Genomic DNA, 27,822 nt, shown 5'->3' with positions numbered 1-27,822 from the left:
GGTTAACATAATCACTGAACATCCAAAAGCACTCGGGACTTAAATGATGTAAAATGTCAACAAATAAATGGTCTCAATATTATAACAGTTGTTATTCAGCTTGAGTTGCACTTGCTCTTCCTAGGTTGCTATCATACCTCTCTGGTTGTGCTAGATTCCTATTTTCCTTCATAACCTGACACTAGTCTAACTTTAGTAGTCAAAGCAGTAACAACACCAATAACCCAGCAGACTCATGGTACTGAGATAATTTGTTTCTGTTTTTTAATTGAGATGAACCTTATGAAAATATATAATTAATGTACCAAAGTAGCCTATTGGCTAGGTGGAGTTTTCCCCAGGTGTGCAGTTTGGGGCCCATATGGTGTTCTTTTAAAGAGTTGAACTAGTTGCCAACTTTAATAATTAAGAGAGTTTCCTTTAAAATACATTTTTGTGGCATCTTTGTTTAAAAAAAAAAAAAAAAGGCAGCTCTGGCAATACTCGGGCCCACACTCCTCCATGGCTCTGCTTGTGCAGCAAGTGGGCCCTCCCACCCTGTCCTGTATCTTGTCATCTCAGGTTCTTCAGGGAGCTTGGAGAAACCTCTGAAATTTGTCATCCTCCGCCTTTCATCGTAGGATGAGGAAACTGAGTCTAGGAGACCCTGTGTAAGTCTCGTGGGGTCGACAGTCTAGTGTGTATGAGAAGTGGCGCTGGAGGAGGCCTCCTGCCCGCTGGCCCAGCACGACCACCACATCATTCCGCTCCCTCCACCCAACACAGAGCATATCTTGGGAGCAGCATTTGCTTCACTGGGCTGACAGAGACCAACTGATTGACCGAGTCCTGACCCACTCAGGGAAGCTGATTATCAAAGTCCAAACCACAAAGAGGAACACCTTCAGTTCAAGGGCTCCTGTTTCTAGAAATAGCTATAGTGTCCTCTTTGTAGCCTGCTACGTCCAAAGAAATGTTTTCATGTTTTGATGACTTCAAAAGTCTACTGCCCTTAAAACTTCCTAGATGATCAGAAAAGGGCCATCAGAAGCTCATTGCCTTTGCTGGTGAAAATGCCCAGCAGTGAGCTTGGTTTCACTTGTGGACATCCTTGAAAACAGGCTATTCATAGGCTGTCAGGATGGTGACTGAATCCAGTCCTAAATTGCTGACAAATATAAAAGAACATTTTTAATTAGTCTCATTTTTCCCTCATCTGTCAAATGAAAAGATTCAACTAACTAGTGTGCAATCAATGTTATTTTCTTATAAAGCAGGGGGAAATTAAGAAAGCCCAGAAATAGAGTCAACCCACGGTGTCACTGCTGCTGTTTACCACTCCTCCACGTGCCTAAGAGTCCCTGAGAGCCCAGATGAGGGGCTTCTGCCTCAAGAATGGGTTCACCAGGGTAGCTTAGAGCCTGACAGTGAACCCAGGAGTTTCTTGGACCTGGAAACCAGCCTCAGGACAACTGGTTATGGATTAGTCATCTCCAGCTGAAAGGTGATTATGAGAAGGAAAGAAATGCTGGGCCAAAAACAACTCAGGAAGACGGATGCAGAAAAAGCAATCCAAAAGTCATTAAAACATTGTTAGCTTTATTTTCTTCAAAAAATATTGGCTGCCTGGGATAAAACCCCACAGGCTCCTGTCCCTACCCCTACAGCCTTTGGGGAACAAATCTCCCAGGGAGTGTGTCTCTTAGCAACAAGAGAGAACAGTGAGGGGGTACTTCCTATGCGTGAAACACCTGCTTGGTGCTTTGCGTTTGCCATATGAGCTTTACAACTTTGCTGGGTAGAAAATCATACCTCCGTTTTGTAGGAGAAGAAATGAAGGGTCAAAGAACTGAAGTAACTTGTCTAACCAGGAAATGGGAGAACCAGGCGTGAACCCTAGCCTCTCAGACTCTAAATGCCATGCTCTTATACAACTGCAAATGAAACAGACAAAAACTAGTACCACATGCAGCAGCAGCAAACCTCCAACTAGGGCTAAAAGTAATGGCAGGAAAGACATCTTCAAAAAACCAGAGAACGCTGGCGGTCAGGCTTTCTACTCAGCAGGGAGAATGAGGGCTTTGTCAAATTGTTGGAGAGTCTTATTACCTCTTTCTTTGGAAAGGGGCTTAGTGTGATGATGGAAAGGGGGAAAGAGAAAAGATGAAGCTGAGAAGAATTTGCTTCACTCTGTGAATTTATCATCAAGAGCACCTCACAGGATTCTTCTAAGAATGGAAAGAGATAATATATGTAAAATGTTTGAAAAAGTGAAAATGTTAGTCATTTAGTCTTGTCTGACTCTGCAACCCCATAGACTCTATCCCACCAGGCTCCTCTGTTCATGGAATTCTCCAGATAAGAATATTGGAGCCATTCCTTTCTTCAGGCGATCTTCCCAACCCAGGGATCAAACCCAAGTCTCCCACATTGCAGGCAGATTCTTTACTGTCTGAGCCACCAGGGAAAATGTAAAGCCTAAAGTCTAAAGCCTCCCTGATGAAAGGCTTCCTCTACTTCCAGATCAACAAAGAACCTGTCAGCACTCAGCGCTATCCACATCTGCTCTGCCAGTGTAGACAGAACCAGAGAATCTAGGTTACTCCTCCCTGGTGTTGTGATATGCAGTGGTAGCAGGCTGGGGGGTTGGCTTCCTTCCTGTTCTCATGAAAGTGAAAGTCGCTCAGTCGTGTCCGACTCTTTGCAACCCCACAATCTATACAGTCCATGGAATTCTCCAGGCGAGAACACTGGAGTGGGTAGCCTTTCCCTTCTCCAGGAGATCTTCTCAACCCAGGCATTGAACCCAGGTGATTCACATTGCAGGCAGATTCTTTACCAGCTGAGCTACAAGGGAAGCCCAAGAATACTGGAGTGGGTAGCCTATCCCTTCTCCAGGGGATCTTCCTGACCCAGGAATCAAACTGGGATCTCCTGCATTGCAGGCAGATTCTTTACCAACTGAACTATCAGGGAAGCCCCATAGCAGCTGAGAAACCTTTAGGAAGCCCTGCCTCAGATGGGCCTGCCAGTGCCGTCCTTGGTGACAACACCCCAACATATACAAAGAGAGGGTCTGTCCTATATGTTACTTGGCCCAATGCCAGCCTCCACCTCAGGCCCACCATTAATGTCTGACCTCAGTCATGCAGGGTGCTGGGGGCCATCTCTATCTGATCAACCTTCATCCCAAGAGGAGTCTCTTCCTTCCTTTGTCCGTACCCTCCTGGCTCCAGCCTTTGGACTTGCAACCATTTTGGCAGCTAGGGCAGAGGCAACCAGAATAATCCCCCTTTATATTATCTAATATAAGGCTACTGGCAATTTTTTCTGAGAAACCAGATACATGACCTTCATTAGGAAGAGGGTAATTTGTTTTTTAATATTAAATGTTGCTGATGGCTTGCCAATAATCAAACTTTTAATGTGTACAGGGGATGAAGGCCTGTAGACGAAGGCCTGTTCTAAATGACTTTACATGTCTCATTTAATATTGATAACATTCTGTGAATTAGGCATTTACCCATTTTATGAGTAAAGAGGCTCAGAAAAGTAAAAAAAATAAAAAGTTCAAAGTTATACAACCTGTAAAGGGCAGAGTCAGCATTTGAAAGCAGGGCTCCTAGATTCCATCCTGGGGTCTTGCATTAGATTCCTTGGCCCTCTCTTATTATGTGTGGCCAGAAGTGGCCCACATTGGAGCTGAAATGGGAGGCACCCGAGGTGAAATTTATGTCTGTCTCCCAGCTTTTCCCATCTCCCTCTGTGTAGGAGATGCCTCATGGGCACCGCCTATGCCTCATTTCTGGGTGAGCTGAGAGAAAAAGGTCCAGGGTGTCCTGGGGGCCTCTGGCTTTTCTAGGGATCTATTCTGGTTTCCCCAACTTTCTGAGGTTGTTTAGATTCAAGACCAGGAGGTTCCTGTGACCAATCCAATTGAGACTCATCTAGACCCTGCCCCTGGCCACTGGGACTTAAGTCGGGGGGAGGGTACACTGTTCATCAGACAGCATTTCCCAGCTTGTGATGCAACCACTTACACCCCAGGCCTGCAACCGCTTGCATTTCATAGCCTGGTTTATAGCGGCCTAGTCTGTGATCAGAGCACACAGCACCACACCATATGCAAAGACATGAGAAGATAGTGTGGCAAGGCAGCAAAACACAGGCTCTGGGGCCTGACAGTCAGGGAGGGGGCCACTTCTGCACTTACTTGCTCCACAACCTCGACAATTTACCTTTCCTCAAGTCTTCCCTTACTTGTAAGCAAGGAAAAGAGATAGTGCATGAATGAAAAACCAAAGAACCATAGGAATAGATTGTATTTGAAAGTGAAAGTGAAGTTGCTCAGTCATGTCCAACTCTTTGCGACCCCATGGACCGTAGCCCACCGGGCTCCTCCATGCATGGAATTTTCCAGATTGTATTTACTTCTAACTAAAATATGCCTGAGTTAAAAGCGGAAAAAGAAGAGCTCTCAGATTTCTGAACAAAAGTCCTGTCAGTCAGAGGTTGAATATTAGCATCTTGGTGAAGCTATTAAAAGCATGGAAACGTGTGAGGCAAAGATCCTGCCTTCTTATTTATCACTCATCTCCAGGTCATATGCAGTGCCTAGTCCATAGTATGGCTCAATAGATGATCTATGGGTAGATGGGTGGACATGCCAAAACACACAAGTGCTGTCCTTCAGTTACAAAGAGGACTGTTGCTGGAGAACTGAACTCCTGTGCTTCTCACTCAGTGAGCAGCACCCGCCATCTATCATGCAACCTAAACACTGGGGTGTCATTGACTATTCTTTCTCACTCACTCCTTACAACAAACCAGCCCTGTCAGTTCCACCTCCTAAATTTTAGCTTGTGAATCCCTTTCCTTAGCCTGAGCTCTGTCACTACCTTTGTTCAGATCCTTCCCAGTTCTCTCCTGGGTTTCTACACCACCTACAAACCATCGTCCAGGCCTCAAGTCTGTATCCACCCCTTCCAATCGACTCTCCAGACTTAGAACAGAGTGATCTTTAAAAAGCACAAAAAGCTGTCAGGTCGCTACCACCAGCCCCTCACCACTACTCTCACTTGAGGATGGTCCACAACACAGTGTAGACTTTCAGATAAAGCTCAAACACCTAAGCACTGCACCTCCCTTATCTGGCCAATCTATCCCTCCTTGAATTCCAGATCCTCTCCAGCAGGACTGTGCTCTCTCTTACCCTGGGCCATTGCTTGGGCTTTTTCCTCTGCCTGGAATGATCTTCCTCCACTTTCCTTATTCCTTGCCACATCCTTCAGAACTCATCACTCACTTAGCATGAGTGGTGGCCTCACTAAGAACTGGATGTCCCTCCTCCTAGGTATCCCCAAGGCTTAGTACTTGGCACATGACTGTTTCCAGTCTGTTTCCTCGGCTGCCTTTCCCAGGTGTCTGGCTCATGGAGTTCTGTGTTTTGTTCTCCCCTGCACCTAAGTACACCATATCTAGTCCTGGCACGCTGAATATTTCTTGAGTCAATAAATACTTTGTCTCACACCAGATGTGTACTTTCTCAGAAGCATATTTGCAAACATGACGTCTTTGGACAATCATGTGACCAGTCAAGATAATTAACCAAGGATTAGGGTGTGGTCTGACTCTGGGAAAAAAAAAAACTGTTAGATTAGACATGGAGGGAACATATATTTTTAGCCAAAAGTCAAGACACATGATCTGACTAGTATGATCACATGTTTTTCTGTCCCAGAAAATTTTGGATATAATGTCTACAAAAGTCTATATAGTCAAAGCTATGGTAGTCATGAACAGATGTGAGAATTGGACCATAAAGAAGTCTGAGCACTGAAAAATTGATGCTTTTGAATTGTGCTGGAGAAGACTCTTGAGAGTCCCTCTGGACTGCAAGGAGTTCAAATTAGTCAATCCTAAAGGAAATCAACCCTGAATATTCATTGGAAGGACTAATACTGAAGCTCCAACACTTTGGCTACCTGATGCAAAGAGCCAACTCATTGGAAACGACCCTGATGCTGGGAAAGATTGAGGGCCGGAGGAGAAGGGGGCGACAGAGGATGAGATGGTTGGATGGTATGACTGACTCAATGGACATGAGTTTAAGCAAGCTCCAGGAGTTGGTGACAGACAGGGAAGCCTGGTGTGTTGCAGTCCATGGGGTTGTGAAGAGTTGGACACAACTTAACTGATAAGTAAGTAGCTAACATTATCGGTGAGATTATTATGCAGCAAGCATTATAAGAAGTGCTTTGCGGTCATCCCATTTAATCTTTACAACTACCCTTTTAAGCAGATCTTTTTATTACCTCCATTTTACAGATCAGGAAACTGAGGCTTAGGGTTCACAGCCAGCAATGGACATCTAACCAGCAACAAAAGAGCCGTCTGTTTGATCTTCTCCGTCATTCTGCAATACTGACCTAACCATGACCTCTTAACCTTATTAGATCATCAGAAGCACCACTTCTGGGTAAAAATAGCTTGCGGCTTCCGGAAATTTTTATTAAAACTCTAAATCTCCTGGCAATAACTTTCAAAAGTCATGATTCAGACCAGCAGTGATATTTGAAAAGGAATCATAATGCGGGTCTCCTGGCTACAGAGATGCTCTCGCTGCTTGTGAGGCATCCTCAACTTTGGCATTTATGACAATCTGTGCTTTTCCTGTTACTGGGTCTTTTGCCATCATTGTCTGTTGAAAGGCGCTGACCCTCATTCTGTCTTCCCTGAGGAATCCTCTCTTTCAGGGCTAATCGGTCTATCTGCTTCCTTGGTTGTCACTTCACTGGGATCTAGAGTAATGCTTCAGAAAATCCTGACAGCTGACCACCTGAATAGTGATCACCTGGGCACTCATAAAATGCATATTCCTGGGCCCTGTCAGACACAGGCCACATAGAATCTCTACAAATTAGAGCCCAGGAACTAGCATTTTAATCACATTCACAAGTGATTCTTATGAATACTAATGTTTCAGAGCCACAAAAGGAGTCCCCAGATCCTCACAGCTCCAAGCATGATTGCTGGACCAGTACTAGCAGCATGTTAGAAAACAAGGAATTCTTCTGCCCAAATCCTGAATGACTGAATCAGAATTTGCATTTTAATGAAATCCCTGGGTAACTTGTATTCACATTTCTGTGCATACAGAGAACTGATCAGAGCAATGTTTCCTCTGCACATCATGGTAGGCATAGAAAACAAAAGCAATTGTTTGGCATTTATCTCATACAAAAAGAACCCCAGCTGTGGCATCAGGGGCTCAGCCTGCCCCAGACCCCAACCTGGCCACCCAAAGTTGAGGAGATTGGTATCTCAGGCACACCTGTGCCTAGTACACTGGCTGAGAAGGTCTACTTAAAGAACACCCAACCCTTCTAAGTTTCTTCATAACTCCATAAATACTGCTTATTCCCTTCATCATTTATCATTTCTTTTCCTGCTTACCAAGAGTCAGAAAGGCCACTTCCCAACTAGATCTTAGAAATCTTCATGCAGTGGGAGAACACAGACTCATCTTTAAGCTGTGGGTGAACTCTTAGAGAAATGTAGAGAGAAAAGTTGTGCCTCTTGTTTGAAAGCATCACCTTCTATGGCCTAAGAAACACTAGGAAGAAAGCCTTCTTTCCTTTGAAGAAAGCTCCTTTCTCTTAGTCCACAGCTCTGAGGATGGAGGATCAGCAACACGCAAGGCGCATCCTCTCTCCTGAAGATGTGCCAAGAAGATTGTGATTCTGTTTAATCCTTCCTCAGCAAAATCTGCCAGCTTATAAACTGGACAGGTGTCCCTTCTCTTAGCCAGCCCCTGAGAATAGGATGACAGTTGGGACGGGAGGAATGGAATACCTTCAGAAACACTTCCTGGTGAGACCATCTGATCAAAATGACCAAGTGTCAGGACACAACCATCTGACTTTGCAGAGCTCCCGGCTACATGGGAACACCATTGTTTCCAGCTCCCCACCCCCACCCCGCCCATCAGGAAAACGTTGAACATCTTTAAAGCGCAAAATAGTGAGTTCTTACTTTGAACCAAATAGGACAAGGCCTACCCCTCAATGAAGGATTGTCATAGCCTCAGCGAATATAATTGGGAAAGAAGTGGGGGAAAACTATTGCTACCAAAACAACTCACTTTTTTTTTTTTCTTTCCTCCTTGCCTGCAAATCTGTGTCTAATTCTCTCCATTATGCTTCTCCCAGTCGGAGCACAGACAAAGTAGCACACATTTTAGCTGGTTTGATGTGGGGCTATCCCTCCTCTGACCTGGGGCTCTACCTCCGTCAAGTCTCAGCTGGCTAACTGATCGTCCTCCCTTTGTACCCCAACTATTGAAGCTCCTCTGCATTCGTAGTAGAAAGGACTCTAACCAGAGCGTGCTCTCAGGTGCCACCTGGTTGACTTTCATGGAACTCCTCCCTTGATCCAGATCCAGAGGCAAGCAGGCCTTTCTCTGGCTCTGACCAGGAAGATCAGAGAGCCATTGGCTGTTCACCCAGAGTAGCCATGATATCTAAGAAACAAATAGGTTTTTCTTTAAGTTGGTGGCAAGAACAGTTGGTTAAAAAAGTCTTCCATCCCTGATCATCCAATTAAGAAGTGATGAAAACATAAGATTGGGGACAGCTGAGGGCTTGAGTGTCCCCACCCCAGTAGCATAGCTGTTGTACACGGCCGTTGCAAACACAGAACACTGAACCATCTTTTTGCTCCTGGTCCAGGATGAAGAACAAGCTGTGGTACTTTGAATTTGGCACCTCGGAGACCTTTGCAGCCACCTGCAAGAAACTCCATGACCACATAGAGTTGGAGGTGAGTTCCCAAAGCTTGCTGGATGTTGGTTCTGGTCCTGGACTGTCACATACCCTCAGAACATGTCCCCTAGGTTCATGGTGGTCCCAAGTATAATCCTTCTTACCTCCATCCTATTCCCAACATGTCCACAGCCTCACTCCCAGTAGGCTCTAATCATGGGGTCTGCCTTTCTCAGCCTGGCCAGGGAATCCTGGGGTCTGAGACCTGGAGGCCCAGTGGACTCAGGGCTGCAGTCCTTTCCTGCCCTCAGCCCTCTCCCCACCATCATCTTTCAATTTCTTCTTTTTCAAGAAATGAAGACAGATGCTACCCATTCAGGGAAAGAAGCTGCTATGGGGATAGAGGCAATGTCCCACGCCTGGTAAAAGTCTGGGAACTGAAGACCGCAGGGCTAAGGGGTCTGCAGTTGAGGCCAGATGTGACCAGACATCATCAGCTCACCTGCCTCAACTTTCAAGGAGCCAGTTCAGGCACTAAGGGCCAGCTTCCCAAGTGTGCAACCTGCACAGTCACTCAGAAGTTTCCTCATTTAATGCTCTTCTGTGACTGTCTTAAAATTCTTGATAATTTTTTTTTTTTTAGCAAAGGGCCCTTTATGTGCATTTTGAACACTCAAATTACATAGCTGATCCTGTTGGTGCACTTGCATTTTAACTCTCCCAGGACTTGCAGCAGCCTGCCTCAGACGCAGCCTGTGGGCTTCACTTACTGGTTGATAAGCTGCCCACTTCTCATTCCCCACCCTGCTTCTGCTGGGCTGCTCTCCTGAGGTCTTCTCACTTCTAAGAAAAGATCCACCTGCAAGCCCAAACTTCTATGCACATCTGCTGTCTCTGCTCTGTGGGACCTCAGGCCCTTGGGGCCCCTTGCCCATAGTTCTGTTACCAACCCCCATACCCCTTCCCTTGGAATTCAGACCAATGGTCTTGTTTTCACTTGAGAAAAACAAGTGAAAGGCAGTCAGAGTTGGGCTGGGATGGGCTCTTGCTGGGCCACCAGCGTTGTCCCTGAGCTTGCAGCAGTGGTCAAGTGGGGCCCAGGCATCCCTTGGAGGAGGAGCATTTGGCCTGAAGCAGTGTGGGAAAGCCCCGCCACTCCCTGCGGAAGAGAGCCTGCACTCGTGGGGAATTTTCACAATCAAAACGCAAAGCCAGAGATTCTGTGCTTCTCTTTAACTCATCTGCCTGCCTCTCCCCAGCGGTTGCTGGGTTACCAACCCCAGGCTGGGAGGAGCCGGCCCAGCTAATCCCCTGAACTTCTAGCCAGCTCAGTCAGAGGGCAGAGAGGCCCAGGAATGTGGGACATGTGTCCCCAGGTGGTACCACCTCCACCTGGGAAAGTCTGAGAAGCCTGCCTTCCTCTATGGACATGTAAATCCATGGCCAGAAACTCTACAGCAAAGGGAGGGGGCGTGCTGGACTGGGCTGGAAACTGGACGTGGCTGGAGCTCTGTGTGCATTTTTCCTGTTGGCATGATCATCTGGGGTGTCTTTAAATATACCCCAAGTGAGGGACAGCCCTGGCCTAACCACTGCCAGCTGCAGACACACAGCGACTGCTTGTTCTCCCTGCAGCTGGCCTTGAAACTGTGCCCAGAATAGAGCAGCTCAGCTCCCCTGCCTCCCCGCCCTCCCAGCTCCCAACTCCCAGCTTCCAGCCCACAGCATCATGAGCCCCTCTGAGTCCAGTGCACAGTGGCTCGTCCTCAATTGCGGAGGTGGGGGTGTTCGCACTGTGGGTTGTTGGGGGCTTTCAGCAGCACTTCTTGTTTTCCGTAGCTCCCCATCGTGAGTCTTTTTAGTATTTATTCCTCAGGCTAAGGATGGGGGGCGGGGGTGCATCTGACAGGCAGCTTCTGTTCTGACAGCCTGCAAGATTGTGGCAGGCATCCTTTTGTATCCTGGGAGCGGAGGGGAGACGGTCCTGGGTCTTATGATACAGAGGAGACCAGAGAGACAGAGGGGGAGGCGTGTGAATAATAGATGTTAGGAGGCTGTGGGGCAGCCCAGGTAGATGTGAGTGCATCAGGGGCCTCGGGAAGGACAATAACAGAAGGTATGTTAAGTGACCTTCTCCAAGTGGCAGCTGCACACAACAGCCCAGGCCTGGGAGGACCAGCACGCTCATCAGTTCAAGGTCAGTGAGCCTGAGAATAAGCCCACACAGGTATTTATACTAGGTACCACCATTTTCAAAGCCCCACCACAACCTTTATTGCAGAGTCACACAACAACCAGTGAGCCAAGTAGGCCCGGTATTCTTATCCCCACATCACGGAAAGCAAGCTAAGGCACAGAGGGTTAGAAAGATAAACAGAAGGGAGAGAGAAGTAACAAGGGGAGAGGAGAAAATCACACTCTGACTGCCTACTGTAGCGTGTCCTCATTTGATTCCATCACCCAGCAAAGCAAGTATGATCACATTTTTTTAAATGAGGAAACTGAGGCTCAGACACACTAAGTAACTTGACCAAGGTTTCATTGCTGGAAACGTGTAAGAGTCTAGGCCTTCCTAGACCTCCTGGAAAGGACTTTAGCTTGGAACCCAATAAACAGATTGACCTAACAAGTGCTAGGAGCTTGCTGAATTTTTCAGCTCGGATACAGTTTCTTCCTCCTTTACTGAATGTAGGGCTGCTTGGTTCTGTCTCAGCTGCAGCAGCTGGGCAGGGCTGCTGGGAAACGCTTTAGGAGAACAGAGGGCACAGTCCTACTGCTTGCTCATTTGAGGAAGGAGGCGTGGACAGGAGGAATCAGGGAGGAAAACCGCCTTAGTTTACCAGAGGTCTTCCCATGCAGCATCTCATTTTGATCCACAGAGTATGCAGGGAAGACATGAATATCCTTACTTTCTGGGTGAGGAAACTGAGGCTCAGAAGTTCAGCAACTTATGAAAGGGCACAAAGGTTAGCGGTTCAGAACAGATTATAAAGTCTATTTCATTCTGTGTCTATGTGTCACCTCGGTAACATTTGGATGGTGAAACTTAAAGCTAAAATGAGTTTTATGCGGAAGTTCTGCGCTGAAAGTCTCTCGCAAGGAATACAGCCTGTTTTTTAGAGACTTGTAGCTTATTGGAAACTAGGAGAATTTGGTCCCTTCTCTGAAATAAAGTTTACAGCCCAGTTGAGAGAACAAACATGAGCTGGTTAATATAATACTCACTTAACTAGTGCTAAGAAAACTTGATCCTGGGACCTTGAGGACCCACGTGAGCAATCACCCTGGACACTGTTTTGGGGTCAGAGACTAAGGCCAGAGAGAAGATGATTGCAGATCTACTGGTCACCTGCAGACACTTGGTCAAGGCTAGTGTGGTGGGGTGGGGTTGCTCAGTGAAAGGGGCTTGGCTTGGACAGGCATCAGCCCACTTCATGGAACTGTTGTCTGGGCTTCAGTGTTCTCGTCTATAAAATGGGGAAAAGGGGTTAGTCTACTTCCCAAGGCTATTGATTAACGTTTTCAGATTTGTTGTTGTTGTTGTTTTTTAAGTAACTGGCAATGGTGCCAAGTGCCTCACTGAATCCACAGAGCAGCCCGAAGTGGCAGGTGTCACATCCCCTTTCTGGAGATGGGGATAGAAGCTGAAAAAAAGCTCACCTGAGGTGCATGACTCTGAGTGGTCAGGTCAGGCTTCAAATTCAGATTTGCCCAAAACCCAGGAGTTTCAGGGCAGTACTGGCACATCATTCTAGAGCAGAGATTCTCACCGGTATGAGGTATATCTGATCTTCTCTTTAGTCATACACTTTATTTTAATATTTTGGGTAACACTAAAAGCAAGAATTGATGCTTTTGAACTGTGGTGTTGGAGAAGACTCTTGAGAGTCCCTTGGACTGCAAAGAGATCCAACCAGTCCATTTTAAAGGAGATCAGTCCTGAGTGTTCTTTGGAAGGACTGATGCTAAAGCTGAAACTCCAATACTTTGGCCACCTCATGCGAAGAGTTGACTCATTAGAAAAGACTCTGATGCTGGGAGGGATTAGGGGCAGGAGGAGAAGGGGACGACAGAGGATGAGATGGCTGAATGGCATCACCAACTCGATGGACATGAGTTTGAGTAAACTCCGGGAGTTGGTGATGGACACGGAGGCCTGGCATGCTGTGATTCATGGGGTCTCAAAGAGTCGGACACAACTGAGCGACTGAACTGAACTGAAAAGCAAGTATGAGACTTTTACATTTATCAAGAAGAAAAGCAAAAAAAAAAATGGCAGATATATGCTCTAAATGCTTCCTCTGCAAGCACACAAAGCAAGCTATGAGAGTGAGTACCCTTCCTGGGAAATGGGTGCTCTTAATTTGGTGGTTGTTGTTCAGGCTTAAGTCATATTCAACTCTTTGAGACCCATGGACTATAGCCTGCCAGACTCCTCTGTGTGAGGTTTTTCCAGGCAAGAATACTGGAGTGGGTTGCCATTTCCTTTTCAAGGATCTTCCTGGACCAGGGATCAAACCTGTGTCTCCTGCATTGACAGGCAGATTCTTTACCACTGAGCCAATTGGGGTTGCCTCTAATTAAGAAGGCAGCCTGTCACCCACATTGTTGTCGTCAGCCCTGGTGGAACAAAAGCAGTCTGTCAGAGTCTCCAAGTCTCTGACTTCCCTTCCCTTCCAAAGTCGTCCTTGATGTTTATTCTGATCTGATTGTACCTGAATAAAGGAGTCGGGGAGGGGAGGGAAGAACATAGTGAGTCATCTCCCCCACCCCAGGCCCAAAAGAGGCTTGCACAGGTTTTGCCTTAGTTATGGTTAGGTGGAGCAAACCAGGCAGGCATCGACTTGAGCACTTATTTTACATGCTGTGCAAATTTTACTGGTTAAAAATATGAACTTCCAAAATTCCTTGATATCATATCTACTTTTAAACAATGTTCACAAGGGAAGGCTAGCCAGCTTCCCTAATATGAACCTCTGCCTGGGGAAAAGTGAGTCTAAATGTGGAGGCTGCTTCAAAAAAAAAAAAAAAAATCTGTTACCCCGTGTATTTTGGGAAACTCTGCACATCAATTTTCCCCTTTTAATTGAGGATGTTTTTTTAATACAACAAAGTTTTGAGAACAGTGTATCAGATATCCCCATTTCTCCTTCACTTAGAATTGATATTTGTCACTATTTTGTTTTATTCCCTTCAAGTATCTTTTTAACCAAAGAAATAAAAATTTATGGATGGAACTGCATTCCCCACAACTGTTTTGTGCTCTGCAACTTGCCTTTTTCACTCACCATTAGTTCTCAAGATCTCTCTGTGGTGATGTTGCTGGAGCTAGCTCATTACTTTTACCTACTCTGTGCCGTGGGGCTCCAGGAATACCCTCACCCTGTGATGGGAGCAGGAGCAGGGGACCCTCAGACCCTCTCGGGGGACATGAGTGGTGAATCACTTTGGAGAGCAGTCTGACAACAAACACTGAACTGAAAATTATCTTTTAGGACGAATGACCCAGCAGGTTCTTCACATCCTAGACCTGGAGAGTTTCCCGCACAGAAGTTCAGGGGGTGATGAGCACAGAGACACAGTGCAATCCTTTATTATTACAACAACATGGAACCAACCCCAGAGACCATATTATTCCAACACTTCAAAGAGAGAGAGTGAAGGCCACTGAATTATATTCTTTAAAATGGCTAATTTTGTGTCAGGTGAATTTCATCTTAATTTTTTTCAACGTGAAGCCATATCATGAAATGGGCCCTGACCATGAGAATCCTAAACTCTAAAACTAACCTTTAGCACAGCTATGTGTATATAAAGAAGCAGAATAAATAATGAATCAGATTACTTTAAGATTGAGCAGATAGCTTTACCTACTCCAATCCAGCCAGGTGCCATTTGTTCAGAAGAGAGAAATCAAGGACTTTACAGGTTGAGTTGGTTGGCCAGCTTCACCTGGCCAGTAAGTGGCAAAAGAGAGCCCATGGCTGCCTTGATATCCACTGGCAATGTTGCACACTCCTAAATTAAAGGATAGACCTTCAAGCACCTTTTCTAGCATCATCTATATATACCTTCTCAGCTTGGGCAAGTGGAACCTTCCAGAGCTTGGAGTAATGAAGTGGGAACTAGCCAAAAGCTCAGCTCATCAACCCAGCCACAGTGATTCCAAGGGAGATGAAATGAAAACATATTCATGGGGAAGGGAAAGATTCATGGAGAAGAGTAGAGATGCTGAGATCTCAGAAAACAAAAGGTGGCAACCTGATCATGCACCAAACCTTCAAGTCAGAGGCTGGAATGGACCCAGACATCCTCTGCCATTTGTGGAGTCCATTCTCTTCTTCCGTCAAGTCCAGGGGTTCCATCTTTCCAGGAGCATCCTCACTGTGAGACCACCCAAGGCCGCTCTTGCCACTTCAGATTTCTTCTTCCCTATCCTGCAGTTCTCACTGCTCCAGGTACCCGAGCCTCAGTTTCTGCCTCCTCCTTCTTAAGACAGGTGCTAAATTCTTTTGATTAGAAAAGTAATCCAAATCTATGCAACCCTGTGGACTTTAACCTGCCAGGCTCCTCTGTCCATGGAATTCTCTAGGCAAGGATACTGGAATGGGTTGCCATTTCCTTCTCCAGGGGGACTTCCTGACCCAGGGCTGGAACCTGGGTCTCCTGCATTGCAGGCAGATTCTTTACTGTCTGAGTCACCAGGGAGGCCCCAAATCCATGATAGAACATGTTAAACCATAGACAGGTGAAAAGGAAAAGTAACCCACAATCTCAGCAATCAGGGATCAGTGCTGTTCTAATGTTGGCCTTGTTTCAATCCTGTAATAATGTCAGCCCTTGTATCTTTAAGAGCAGGCCTCTGGAGGACCTCTTTGACTCTTTGATTGCCTTAATCTTATCCATTTTTAAACACAGCTCCATCCTTTCTATCTCTCTTCCTCTTTCAGCCATGCACTGACTACAAGTTTACTTCACAGATCCTCAAAATCTTTCAGCCTACTGAGAAGAAATTGGCAATTTTCTCTCTAAAAATCCCATTGCTTGCTTACAGTTTGACACATAACTTTTTCTCTTAAATGACCCTCTTTTTTATTCCCTACACATACATACCCCGTATTTCACTTCAAGCCTCCATTCATCCATGTGCTTTTATTTTCTTATTCTTTCCCATTTCCTTTGTTCCTTGTGAATTGCTTTGATTTTCTTTGTCTTCAGATTCCTGCCTTCATACACTTTGTGTCTCCCAAGTACTTTGGAATAACTTTTAGGGGTGAATTCTCATGCTTACAATTTCACAAAGCAGATGGTGGGGGAGGGGTATACGAAGCACAGTGGATAGACGAGGCCCAGGGGTGTCTCAGGAGACCAAGCTTGGGGTCCCATGCATGACTCAGCATGTTGGGCTAGAAGGACCTCCACTCAGGTTCCTGAGAGACCTCAAGGCTAACCTCTGCCCCAGCAAGCTTAACTTTGCTACCCGCCAAGGTCCCCTAGTGAAAGAATAACTTTCCCTAAGCTATGTCTACAAACAAATGCATCTTTTAAATAATAACAACCTGTTAGGCCCTGTCTGTGAGAAATGTGTTATTTCTCTTAGACTTTTTAGAACATTGAAAAGAACTCATGATCTTCATCTCCACACTCAGCACATTCAGGGAGCTTGGATGAAAAGCATTCAATCTTTCCCAGCTTCTACCACTGGGTTATGAAACAGAATATTACATATACATGTGTCTCCTTGGCTTTAGTGGACTAGTCTGGTTATCTGTCTTAGTGAGGTCATAAACATGCTGATCCTAGTATTCTACAGAAGAGGAATTAAGGAAAGACAAGAAATGACTCAGGAAGGATATATAATCTAACAAAGGACCAGTTAAATACTGTGTACACATACACATTACATGCAAGTCCATTGGAATCCACAAATTAATAGCAGCAGCCACTTAACTAAGCACTCACCTTGCGACAAGCTCTATATCCTGGCACTTTCCTACACTGGCTTGTTTAATCCTCATAACAACTCTGCGTGATGTGCATTATGTACACAAGGAAACTAAGTCTCCTTAAGATAAGCACTCCAAGATCAGATGAGTTCCAAGCCCATGTGCCCCAAGCACAGCACTCCCTGTCGAATCTACCTCTGCTTTCCCCCTCAGGTATATATCAGCTGAGTTGGTGGTATGGCTCCCCTTCAGGACTTGGCCTATCTATTAGGCAGTTGTCTGTCTGAGGCAAAGACTTGTCTTATTCACCCTGTATCCCCAATACCTGAAATGAAATCATTGCTCTCTAGTTTTTGATTGCACAATTTCAACCAAAGGGTGAAAAAAATCCCATAATGAATGTGAACACTAACAAATTACTACTTGACAAGACTCAAGTGATACCTTTGTGTTGGATGTCCCCAAAGTAAAAGGGACCCACTTTGCTCTGTCTTTAAGACAGAATGGGCTTGCAGCCTGGCACTCAGGCCTTCTTCTAACCATCGGGTGAGTGGGAAGACCTCCCACGCCCATCTTTGAGCTGTTGCTGGGACCTTTGAAAGTAACTGAGGGTCTGGGACAACTGTGAACCCAGGACAGGAAATGCCAGAGTTCTCCCACCTCTTTCCCACCAAGGAGAGTGAAGACAGTGAGTGGGCAGAGCCCATATGGCAGCAAGGGTACAGGGCTGCTCGGGGGTCAGAGGAAGTGACTCCAAAAGGCAGAAGAAGGCGTCTCCACCCTGAGCCCACTCTGGTGGCCCAGAAGTCTACCTGCCCTGAGCCTTGCTGGTCCCTATGGCTATCAGCCCTGCTCTGTCTGCAGGCGAGTCTGACCCTTCAGAAAGCCCCATCCACCCCAGGTTGGTCTGAGCGCCCCAGACAGACCGCAGACCTATTAAACTGCATCCAGAGCAAGAATGCCTCAACACACTAGGTTGTTTTTTTCTTTTTCTTTTTTTTTAAACTTGGGGAGGGTGGAGCAGTGGATAGGAAATAGCTTTGCCCTCTATCCAAATCTGAGGCAACCCACCACTGTGAGCTCTGAGAAACAGCAGTTTTGTTTTGGAAACTGGCACCCAGGGCAGGCTTGCTCCTGGAAATGAATTTGGTTCTCCCCTCAGCTGCAGTGTTCTACTTCCAGCCTCGCTGCCAACACCCCCTTCCAGCTGCCCCTCTCAAAGGCACCATTGTGCCTGCCTGGCACAGCAACAGAGGAGGGCTGAAGAGGAAGCAAACATTTTCTGCCCATGGGATGTTCTTAAGCAGGTTGTGTGTACATGGCTTCAATGCTGCATTCCTGGAGCCCACACAGACCCGCCAAAACACCATCGTCCCCGTCACAGATGGCAGGCACTTTCCAGTCTAACTGGCCCGCCACCGCTCCCTGTCAGAGAAGGCAGGGCAGGCAGCTAGATGGACACGGGCAGCGAGAGGGGGACCACGATGCCACTTTATCAGCACAGCACTGTAGCCTGCCAAAGCGAGGATGAGCAGAGACTGAATCTCTGAACTGGAAAGGGATTTGGTCCCGTGTACCACTCAACAAAAAGATCCATTCTGGCACATTCTGATAAGTACACATCTAGCCTTTTCCTGAATACTCCAAGGAAAGGAAGCTTACTACTATGCCAGAAACCTGTCCATTGCTGGAAATCTCTTTCAGAAAGTTTTCTTCCCGATGTTGAACAAGGATGAATGTACCTTTCATTGCCATATCCTTCCCTTGTCAGCCCTCAGCACAGTTCTTGGAACAAAACAGGTGCACAATAAGTGCTTGTGGGATGCATGACTGAATTCCCCATCCTTTGGGCCTGTTCCACACTCTGGGAGCATACAGAACATACCTTCCTGCTCCTCCACATGACTGCCCTTCATAGGGGTGCAATCTATCTTCCATGTCCTCTCCTATTGATCTTCACTGAGCTAAATATCCCCAGTTCCTTTTACGGCTCGATGTATAGATCCCTGACTATCCTGACCTGCCTTCTCTTGATAGAATCCATTTTTTCCAGTCTCCTTAAAATGAAGAATTAAATCCCTTATATTTTATATATCCTTATATCCCAAAAGTAATCTCATAGGTAACAAAGCATGAAATTAACAGGCCTCAGGTACATGCTCCATAAGCTAGACTGTCTTTCTGATCTTGTCATTTGCATCTTCGCAGGAAACCTGTAGGTTCATGAAGCCCACCACAAACCTGATTAAAATGGGAAATGTCACTAAGTGAGTGTTTCCTCATCTGTAAAAAAAAAAAAAAGATACAAATACCAACCTTGCAGGGCTCTAAGGATTAGACATAAGATATATGAAGTGGCTGGTTCATAAGAGTTACTCAATAAATGATTATCTATCAATATTATCACATAACATGTATATATTAGTATCTAACTGCCCACAACAGATCTTAGGTTCTAAAATGAATGAAATAAATAAATTAAAACAGTTCCTCTGGATCGCAGGGGAAGCCACTCCAGCTATATGCAAGGCTAAATTTTTTTAATGTAGATATTACTGGACTGTCTCTCTAGTAATGCTGTCACCACTCAACACCACTCAATTTCTTTCCTTTTCTTCCCTCAGGACCCACATCAGATTATGGACACTAAAAACTTTCTCTCTAGTTCTTCTCTAGGGGAAAAAGACAGCATTGTTGCCCTGACTGCTCTTCTTTGACTCTCAATAAATTTCTCTGTTCTGGCCATAGGCTCTACAGATATGCAGGTGTCTACTGCCTTCTCAGTGGTGTGCTGAGGCCAGCTTGCCTACTGGCACATCTCTCCTTAGCTCTGCCTTTAGGGATGTCATGTTAGTAGCTTCAAATTGGCCATTGTGGGAGAATTTACACCATGAAACACCACAATCACAGCGCTTTTTTTATCCTGGAGATCCTGTTAAATATTTAGCAGCATACCACTGCCTCTAGCACTGACTGGAGAGATCCCTTGAGGACCCATTTCCACTCCTTCCCCAGGGTCTAGCACTGAGTAAGTAGGGCCCCATCATTCCTGTCTTCTGTCTCTTAACATTTCTCTCACATACATCGTGCCCCATGTGTCCTATGCTTACTACCAGCTGTTAGATATAGGTTTCTCTTAGCTGTGATCAGAGGACCACTTCCTGAAGTCTTGGATTAAGCTTCCAGATTTCTCCCTAATATGGATACTCAATCCACTTTCACTGGTCAATATATTCATCCTGGGAAGCTGTAGAAACTCATCTGGAAGGAAAGACCCTTTGCCAGGTTTCTTTAACACCTTGGTTTTCATTTGGGGATCTCTCCACAAATGAATTCTTCCAGTTTAAAAAAGTTATATTGGACTTCAGAAATGGGTAATACATGCCAGAACTATGGAGAACACAGAGCCATGTAGCATGTGGTCCCTCCCCTCTGGGAGCTTAAAATCTCCTGGGGACAGGTACATATGCCTGATGCATGGCAGAATACATATTCAATATACATCAGAAAAAGCAAGGAAAATTCAGAGAAGGGGAAGATCAACTTCTATCTAGAGCAGTTTCCTCTATAGGAAAGGCCTCATAGGAGGAGTTTAGTTTTTGAAAGGGTAGGATTTTCACAGGCATAAAAGAGCTGCATGGCAGTTCAGACAGTGAGTACAACAGAAAAAGCAAGTAGGCCCAACTCTGTGATCCACATATATGGCCCTAGTTAAGCCCTAGCTCTTGCAAGAGACAGCTGTGTGATCTAGGAAAGTTACTTACCAACTCTAGGGCTAATTGTTCTCATCATAGTGATAAGATATTAACAAACCAAATGTTCCATCTGGCTTTACCATTCTAAGATTCTGTGCATTGGCCCTCTTTCAGCTGCTAAAATTCTTCTTTACAGTCACTCCTGACCCCTTAGTTGCCAGACTACATGACCGAAGGTCTGATTCCAGATCTGCTCACTCCTGATTAGCTATGTGACGTTGGACCATTCCTTTTACCTCCTTAACCTCCATTTTTCTCATCTATAAAATGAGGTAATTAGACTGAATGATCTTTCAAGACACTTCAGATCTTTGATTCCGTGAGAACACAGATGCAGAGATGAGAGAGAGAGATCCTTTTATAGCATTTGTAGACTTAGACGAAGAGTGTAGAAAGGGTGCTAGGGTGTCCACAAGGATATCCTATCACTGAGGGACGGTGATATGGGTCTAGACAAGGATCGTCATCCACTGACTGTGCTGTGCTAAGTCGCTTCAGTCATGTCCAACTCTGCCACCCTATGGGCTATAGCCCACCGGGCTCCTCTGTCCATGGGATTCTCCAAGCAAGAATACTGGAGTGGGAGGCCATGCCCTCTGCTACCCACTGATAAAGAACTCTATAACGAAAGATTCAGGCTGACAACACCTGAACCCACTAACCAACACGAACATCACCAAAAAGTGAGACAAGCAAATTATGTGCCTGTTGATGAGATGCAATAGGAAATACATTGATAGAGTAATCTTGCTAAAACGTCCATCCTGAATTTGATCAGCCATGCAGATAGGCTGGAATATGTTTAAAAGATACCTCAGAGGTGCAATAAGCAAAATCCAAAATCTGGAAATGCTACACAGCCTTCTGTCTCAAAGTGTGGTCCACCACACCCAGCACCATTATCACCAGATAATGATGCAGAAATGCAGTCTCAGGCCACCTCAGATGTCCTGAATCAAAATCTGCATTTAAATCATCCTGAAGTGATTTATGCACATTAAAGTTTGAGAAGCACTGCTCTATGGGACAAATGACCCATTTCCCCCAGTAAATATTACAAGGCAAGGAAGAAAAAAAAGAACAAGGAATTTATAGATCAGAAGAAACCTAAAAGACATATCAGCCAAGTTCAACCTGTAGACCTTTCAGACAAACCAGTTATTTTTTTAAATGAGACTGGAGGAAATTTGAACATCTACTGGATATTTATCAATATTAAAAATTTATTGTTACATTTAAAAAGTGATCAGAGAATTGGGGTAATTCCTTTTTTGGGGGGGGTAATTCCTTTTTAAGAGTATCATTTAAAGATACATAAAGAATCTGCCTGCAATGCAGGAGACCCGGGTTCAATCCTTGGGTCAGGAAGATCCCTTGGAGAAGGGAATAGCAACCCACTCCAGTATTCTTGCTTAGAGAATTCCATGGACAGAGAAGACTGACAGGCCACAGTCCATGGGGTCTCAAAGAGTTGGACATGACTGAGCAGTCTACTTTTAGAAGTATTTGTAGATGACATGATAGAATATCTGAGATTTGCTATAAAATAATACTTCAACATGGTGGTTGGGAAAACGAACTGAGTTAGAGTTCAAACAAGATTAGTCATGAGTTGCTAACTGCTGAAGCTTAGATTTGGGATTCATGGGATTTCACCGCTGCCATACCAGAGTTGGACTTCCCTAGTGGCTCAGACAGTAAAGCATCTGTCTACAATGCAGGAGACCCAGGTTCAATCCCTGGGTCAGGAAGATCTCCTGGAGAAGGAAATGGCAACCACTCCAGTACTATTGCCTAGAGAATCCCATGGACAGAGAAGCCTGGTAGGCTACAGTCCATGGGGTCGCAAAGAGTCGGACACAACTGAGCGACTTCACTCACTTTGATTATTTTATTGTCCTGTATATTTGAAAATATCCCTAATAAAAATTTGCTTGTTTTAAGTCCAAGAAGGAGTTATCAAAGATGAGAGAGTCTATCAAGAGAAGGCAGTGGCGGGGAACCCAAGATAGAAAATGTCAAGCAGAAAGGGGACAAATGCCCCCAGAGCCATGGGGGGTGAGGGTTGTTCCACCTTATAATCCACATGGAAGAGGTCATTCCAGACAGCAAACACTGCCAGATGGCAGGGAGGATGAAACCAAACACTTGAGTTCTGAACTGGAGAAAATCAGTGCAATCGGTGGCACCTTGAATCGAGGTTAGAAGACGAGAGAATTTCCTAGTTGCTAAAAACTGAAACAGGTCATCAAATAAATTATGGGATCTCCTTCTCTAAGGACCTTCAAAAATAGGATCCACAAGGCTAAAATGGAGGCGGCCTCATTCCCCACCCGCCGCCTTTTTCAGGTCACCGAGGCCGCCAGGCACCCGGGGCGCGGAAAAGCCCAGAGCCCGGACAGGGAAGCACCAAGTGCCCTCTCACGTCCTCGGCTCTGCCCCTCTCAGGCAGCACGGCGAACTTGGCAGGTCCTAGCTCTGCCCGTAATTATGAGGACCTTAGGAATCGCAGAGATGGGTGGAAGGGGATGGGAGGATGGGAATGAATAGGACTACCCACTGACTCTCCACCGTCCCTCGGCTCAGAAACTAGAACTTGAGGTTGTCTTCGCCAGGGGTCACGAAGTTTGAACTCGCCGACAGCTGCGGGCCGGCACAGTGGGGCCTGGAGCAGGCGGGTGCGGGCGGCTCCGGGCCCGCGCTCCGGCAGATTCCTGAACGTCTTCCAGGCGGCCAGGAGCCAGGCTGGGCCGGGCTGCACCCACCCACCCCATGCGCCGGCAGCCTCAGACCCGTGTCCGGCACCTCACAGCCCTCGCCGGCTGGGAGCACGGCTCGGGGCGTGTGCGTGCATGCTGCCGGGGGGCTGGGGACAACTGTCTCTGTTTCAACCCATACCCGGCTATAACTACCTGGGTTTCACTGCACGCAGCCTCGACTCGGAGGCGAGCCTGCCGGCCCAGTGCTAGGTTAGGGATGGCCAACGGTGTGCGCAGCACTCTCCCCAGGAGCCCCCCTCTCCCCTCCCCGGTGGGAGCAGGGGGAGGGGCCCCATGACGTCATGGAACTGCTGGAGGATTTAGCTCAGGAACCCGCCAGGGGCTATGTACCATTTAAGCCTCCAGTGTACTTCTCTCCACTGGCTCCACGTTTCCAAATCCAGCACGGCAGCTTTCTACCTTTCCCGAGCCCTAAGCAGCCCTGGGGTTCTGAAAGAAATCAGTGCGTGGTGTCTAGGCCAAGAAGCGTGGAGAATGGGCATGCAGGTATGGTCTGGCAAGGCTCCCACTAGCATGAGTTGGGCCAAAAGGCCATTAAAATGCTTCTAGCAAGGCCTCAGACAGTGGGAGAATGATTTCAGTCTGAAAAATGCCTCATAGGACAGGTATTATTATTATTATTATTAACAGTAATAACAGTGCAGACAATTATGGAATGCTACTGCCTTCCAGAGACCAATCAAACTCTTTAAGTAGATGCAATTTCCCTACCCCCACCCCATTTTGCAGATGACAGATTAAAGCTGGAAGAGTTAAGGAACCAAGGAGGATCCAGGATCATACAGCTGGCAAGTGACAGAGCCAAGATTTAAACCCATATCTCTCTCCAAGCTCAGGCATGCTCCTTCCAAGACAAGGCACTGCCTCTCAGTTTTCAAATAGGTGCATTCCGAAGGTGGGGGCATCTATAGCCAGCAGTCCCCGAGCTCCCCCCACCTCCTCCACTCTCCCCAGTCCACCTATGACTCAGTGAGATGGTGGGGGAGGGGACATCCTATCATAAAGCAAAGTGAGGACTGTTTGCTCTTCCAGAGAGTTTAATACTTACCAAGTTAATAACTAACACTCTGAGCTTGTTACCACCAGAGGTGGAGGGGATAGGGCACATTTAAAACGGCAGTTGGAAAAAAGGGGACATTGTGGAATACTAGGTAGCAAGGACTGAGCTGTGCAACTAGTTTACTTAAAAAAAAAACCACCAAGCTGGCACAGAGGCAAGTATAATACTGGGCACTGCTCTTAGTGCTCTATAAGACAGAGCAGTGGTGGGAGATTTCAGTTATTCAAACAACTGGAAGTTTAATTTTGTGATAAGTCTAGCATCAGCAAAAGTCCCACGTTGCTGCACTGACTTTCATCTCCAAAGTAGAATCTGGCATCTGACTTGCCTAGGTTTGCAACTGAGCTCTGCCAGCCTGTAGAGTGGAAGTTGTGTAGCCTTACACCAGCGCCCTAACCTCTCTGAGACTCTGTCACTTGGAGGTACCAATAGTTCCTCCCTCATGGTGTTCATGTACGCATCCCAAGAGAGTGTAAGGGCAGGACCAGGACAGTGCACAAGGAAGCTCTCATCAGATAACTGCTAATATTATTATTATTACCTCTAGAAGGGAGGAGGGATTTTGGCCAACATTGATTAAATTGAGCTCATGCAGAAGTAACTACAACCAAAAGAAAGAGTGTCTAAGTGGTCTAGGAGGCAATAAGGGTGCAAGAATTCAGTGCTGGGCACCGGGTTGAACAAAGATAATTTCAGAGAGTTTGGTGAAAAGTCTGATCCAGTGGGATTCTAACCCAAGTCCCTAAATAAGAATATGTGTTTAAAGGACAAAAAGATGAAAAACATCCCAAAGTAAATTTCTTAACAGCTCATTCATTCTTTCAGGAAGAAAACAGCAAAAAGTTTTTAATTAAAAAAACAATACTAATCACCATGACAGTAACAAGGAGGTCTGGGTTGAGTCCATGCTTTTGGAGGGTTGTACACATACTCATAGGGGCTTCCCTGGTGGCTCAGCGGTAAAGAATCTGCCTGCTATGCAGGAGACGAGAGTTTCATCTCTGGGTGGAGAAGATCCCCTGGAGAAGGGAATGGCAGTCCCTTCCAGTATTCTTGCCTGGGAAATCCCATGGACAGAGGAGCCTGCCAGGCTACAGTCCATGGGGTCACAAAAGTAGGACATGACTTAGTGACTAAAGCACCACCGTCAGACATACTCGCAGATAAGGTGTGACTATGCACCCAAGTGTGAATGTACAAAGGCAACTCAGACCTGGGATCCTGCCTTTGGACAAGCTGAAGGCCAAGCAGAATCTTAGACAGTGTTTGAAGCAAAAAAGAACATGGAAAGCATACCTCATTAGGATTTTGCCATTCCAAGAGAGCTTTTTTATCTTTTCCAGAGGGAGAGAGAGTAGCTTTAACAAAAAAATAGAAGAATAGATGATAAAGGTGGGTATCAGAACCCAAGACTGATCAATAGAGAACTAATTGACCTTGGAAAGCATACACATTTAAATCAAAGTTGCTGGACAAACGTATATAGATGTCGTTTGGTGACCACTTTAACAAATCTACAAAGCAGAGTAGGTTCCAGCCAATGAGAGGCAAACAGACAAACGTCCCAGTTTTTTAAAAATTAGGGATGCATTCTAGAAGGCACAGACTGACAAACTTTATCCCAACCCCTGGGAAAATTCTGGAATCAAGTATTAACTAAGTATTTGCCCTTTACAGACGTTTTTGGCTTTATATGAGTTCTTTTATTCCTTTTCTGATAGAGGTCGTAAGGTGGTCATTTAGGAAATATTATTTGATCTCAGCACAATGTCTTATGTTTCAGTGGGAAGAGCACAAATTTGAGGTCTGCAGACCAGGATACTAGCCCAGCTCCACAATTATGAGTTGGGTGACCTTAACCTCTCTGGCCTCATTGATGAAAGATAGGACATGTTCTCTTAGGTCCCTGTCATCTCTAAGTTCCATGATTCCACATTCTAATGAAAAGTGGGCTAGGTGACAGTTGTACACAGAGGATGCATCCCTAATAAGGCAGCCATACCCCAAGGACCATTTAATGTACAATATCTGGTGTGTTAAACTGACCAAGGAAAGGGCTTGTTCCCTGTTTTGCCCATTATATACATGTATTAAAGACCGTCTCCAAATGAGAAGAGAGCCATGGCATACGGTCATAGAATGAAGATTTAATATAAACTAGATGGACTGGAGGAAGCTTGGGCTGAAAGCCAGATGAAATAAGTGTAAAACCCTATGTCTAAGTTATTTAAAAATACGTACAGGAGTTCAGGATGAAGAAGAGCAGCCCGAGAAGTAGATGATGGAATCAGGATCTGAGTGCCTGGGATGACCTCCCATTCAAGGTGAAGTGATTCAGCCATCATCTAGCTGCTCACAAAAGAGCTAATGCAACTTTGATCATACTTGACAGTAAGGATATTGATCATGGCGGACATATTGAGCCCGTACATGGGCTCCCCATATTCTCATTTCTGGGCCATGAGAGTACTGGGGGGTTCCAGCCCCAGGAAGGGTTGATGCCTTTGCCACCTGTGCCATCAGACCCTGCCACAGGTGGTGTTTTTAGTGCCGGGACCTCATAGAGTAGGAGAGTAACAAACCGTAGTGTGTGTACATCAGGGCAAGTCCACAGGAGGGGCCAGAGGGCTGAGAGCACTCACCCAGATGAGGCACAACTAGATGGTGGTGTGAGAGAGAGGAGAGAGAGAGGAGTGGCTAAGACTGAGGCTCCATGGCCTGCCGACAACCCACGAACTTCTGTTTGTAAGTTGTGCGACTTGGGCAAGTTTCCCCAAATGTAAAATGAGGGTAATCTTAGTAACTAATTTATAAGATTATTATAAATCTATAATAAGATTTATAATAAGTAACTAATCTATAAGATTATTATAAAGTAACTAATTTATAAGATTATTACCTAATTTATAAGATTATTATCATACCTATTATGAAGGCAATAATGGAGATGTGTATAAAAGCTTACTGGTCAATGGCAACGTTTTAGTACATATGCACGGTGATGAAGTGTACATATCATCATGTACCTGGTGGGCGCTCCCATGGAGGAGGAAGGAGGCTCATTCTGACTTCAGAAGGGAGAAAAGGACCAATGGGTGGAAGCAGGAAGGAACAGAAGGAGCAGGTCAACATTAAAAGACCTGTCAAATAATCAGAACTTCCTAATAAAGAAAGGAATTCCTGGTCACCAGAGAAGCCTACTCTATTCCATTTTGTAGCTGGGGAAACAAGTCATGTGGATGATAAGATACCATAAATTAGGAGCTGCAAAGAAATCAGGATGCCCAGATGAATGGCAACAACCCCTACCTTTGTATTCTTCCTCTTTTGAGAAATCTCTATAAGTTTGGATTTGTAGGTAACCTCAAGGAGAGATTTTTGTTGCATGCTTCTAATTTTTTTCCTACCTCATAATAAGCAAGATAAAGAGGGCTTTGTAGTCCAGTTCCTCAACTTTGAATCCCTGCTCTGTTATTTATCAATTGTGCAATCTTGGACAACTTAGCTCACCTCTCTGAGTAGTGTTCTCTTATGTAAATG

The 27,822-nt window shown here is 45.7% G+C and overlaps 1 protein-coding gene across 3 annotated transcripts in view; it reads left to right on the top strand.

Moving 5' to 3' along the window:
- DGKG (diacylglycerol kinase gamma) overlaps positions 1 to 27,822 on the top strand; it is a 226,662-nt gene that overhangs the window by 159,368 nt on the left and 39,472 nt on the right. For all 3 annotated transcript variants that reach the window (XM_040252643.1, XM_040252652.1, XM_040252636.1), the window contains one exon: positions 8,709 to 8,799. In XM_040252643.1, the coding sequence (XP_040108577.1) occupies positions 8,709 to 8,799 (91 nt within the window). The remainder of the gene's footprint in view (positions 1 to 8,708; positions 8,800 to 27,822) is intronic.

Source organism: Oryx dammah, unplaced genomic scaffold, assembly GCF_014754425.2.
Source record: "Oryx dammah isolate SB20612 unplaced genomic scaffold, SCBI_Odam_1.1 HiC_scaffold_2, whole genome shotgun sequence".
NCBI classification, from domain to species: Eukaryota; Metazoa; Chordata; class Mammalia; order Artiodactyla; family Bovidae; genus Oryx; species Oryx dammah.
Note: the sequence above shows the minus strand (reverse complement) of the source record. Positions and strands in the feature narration are given on the sequence as shown.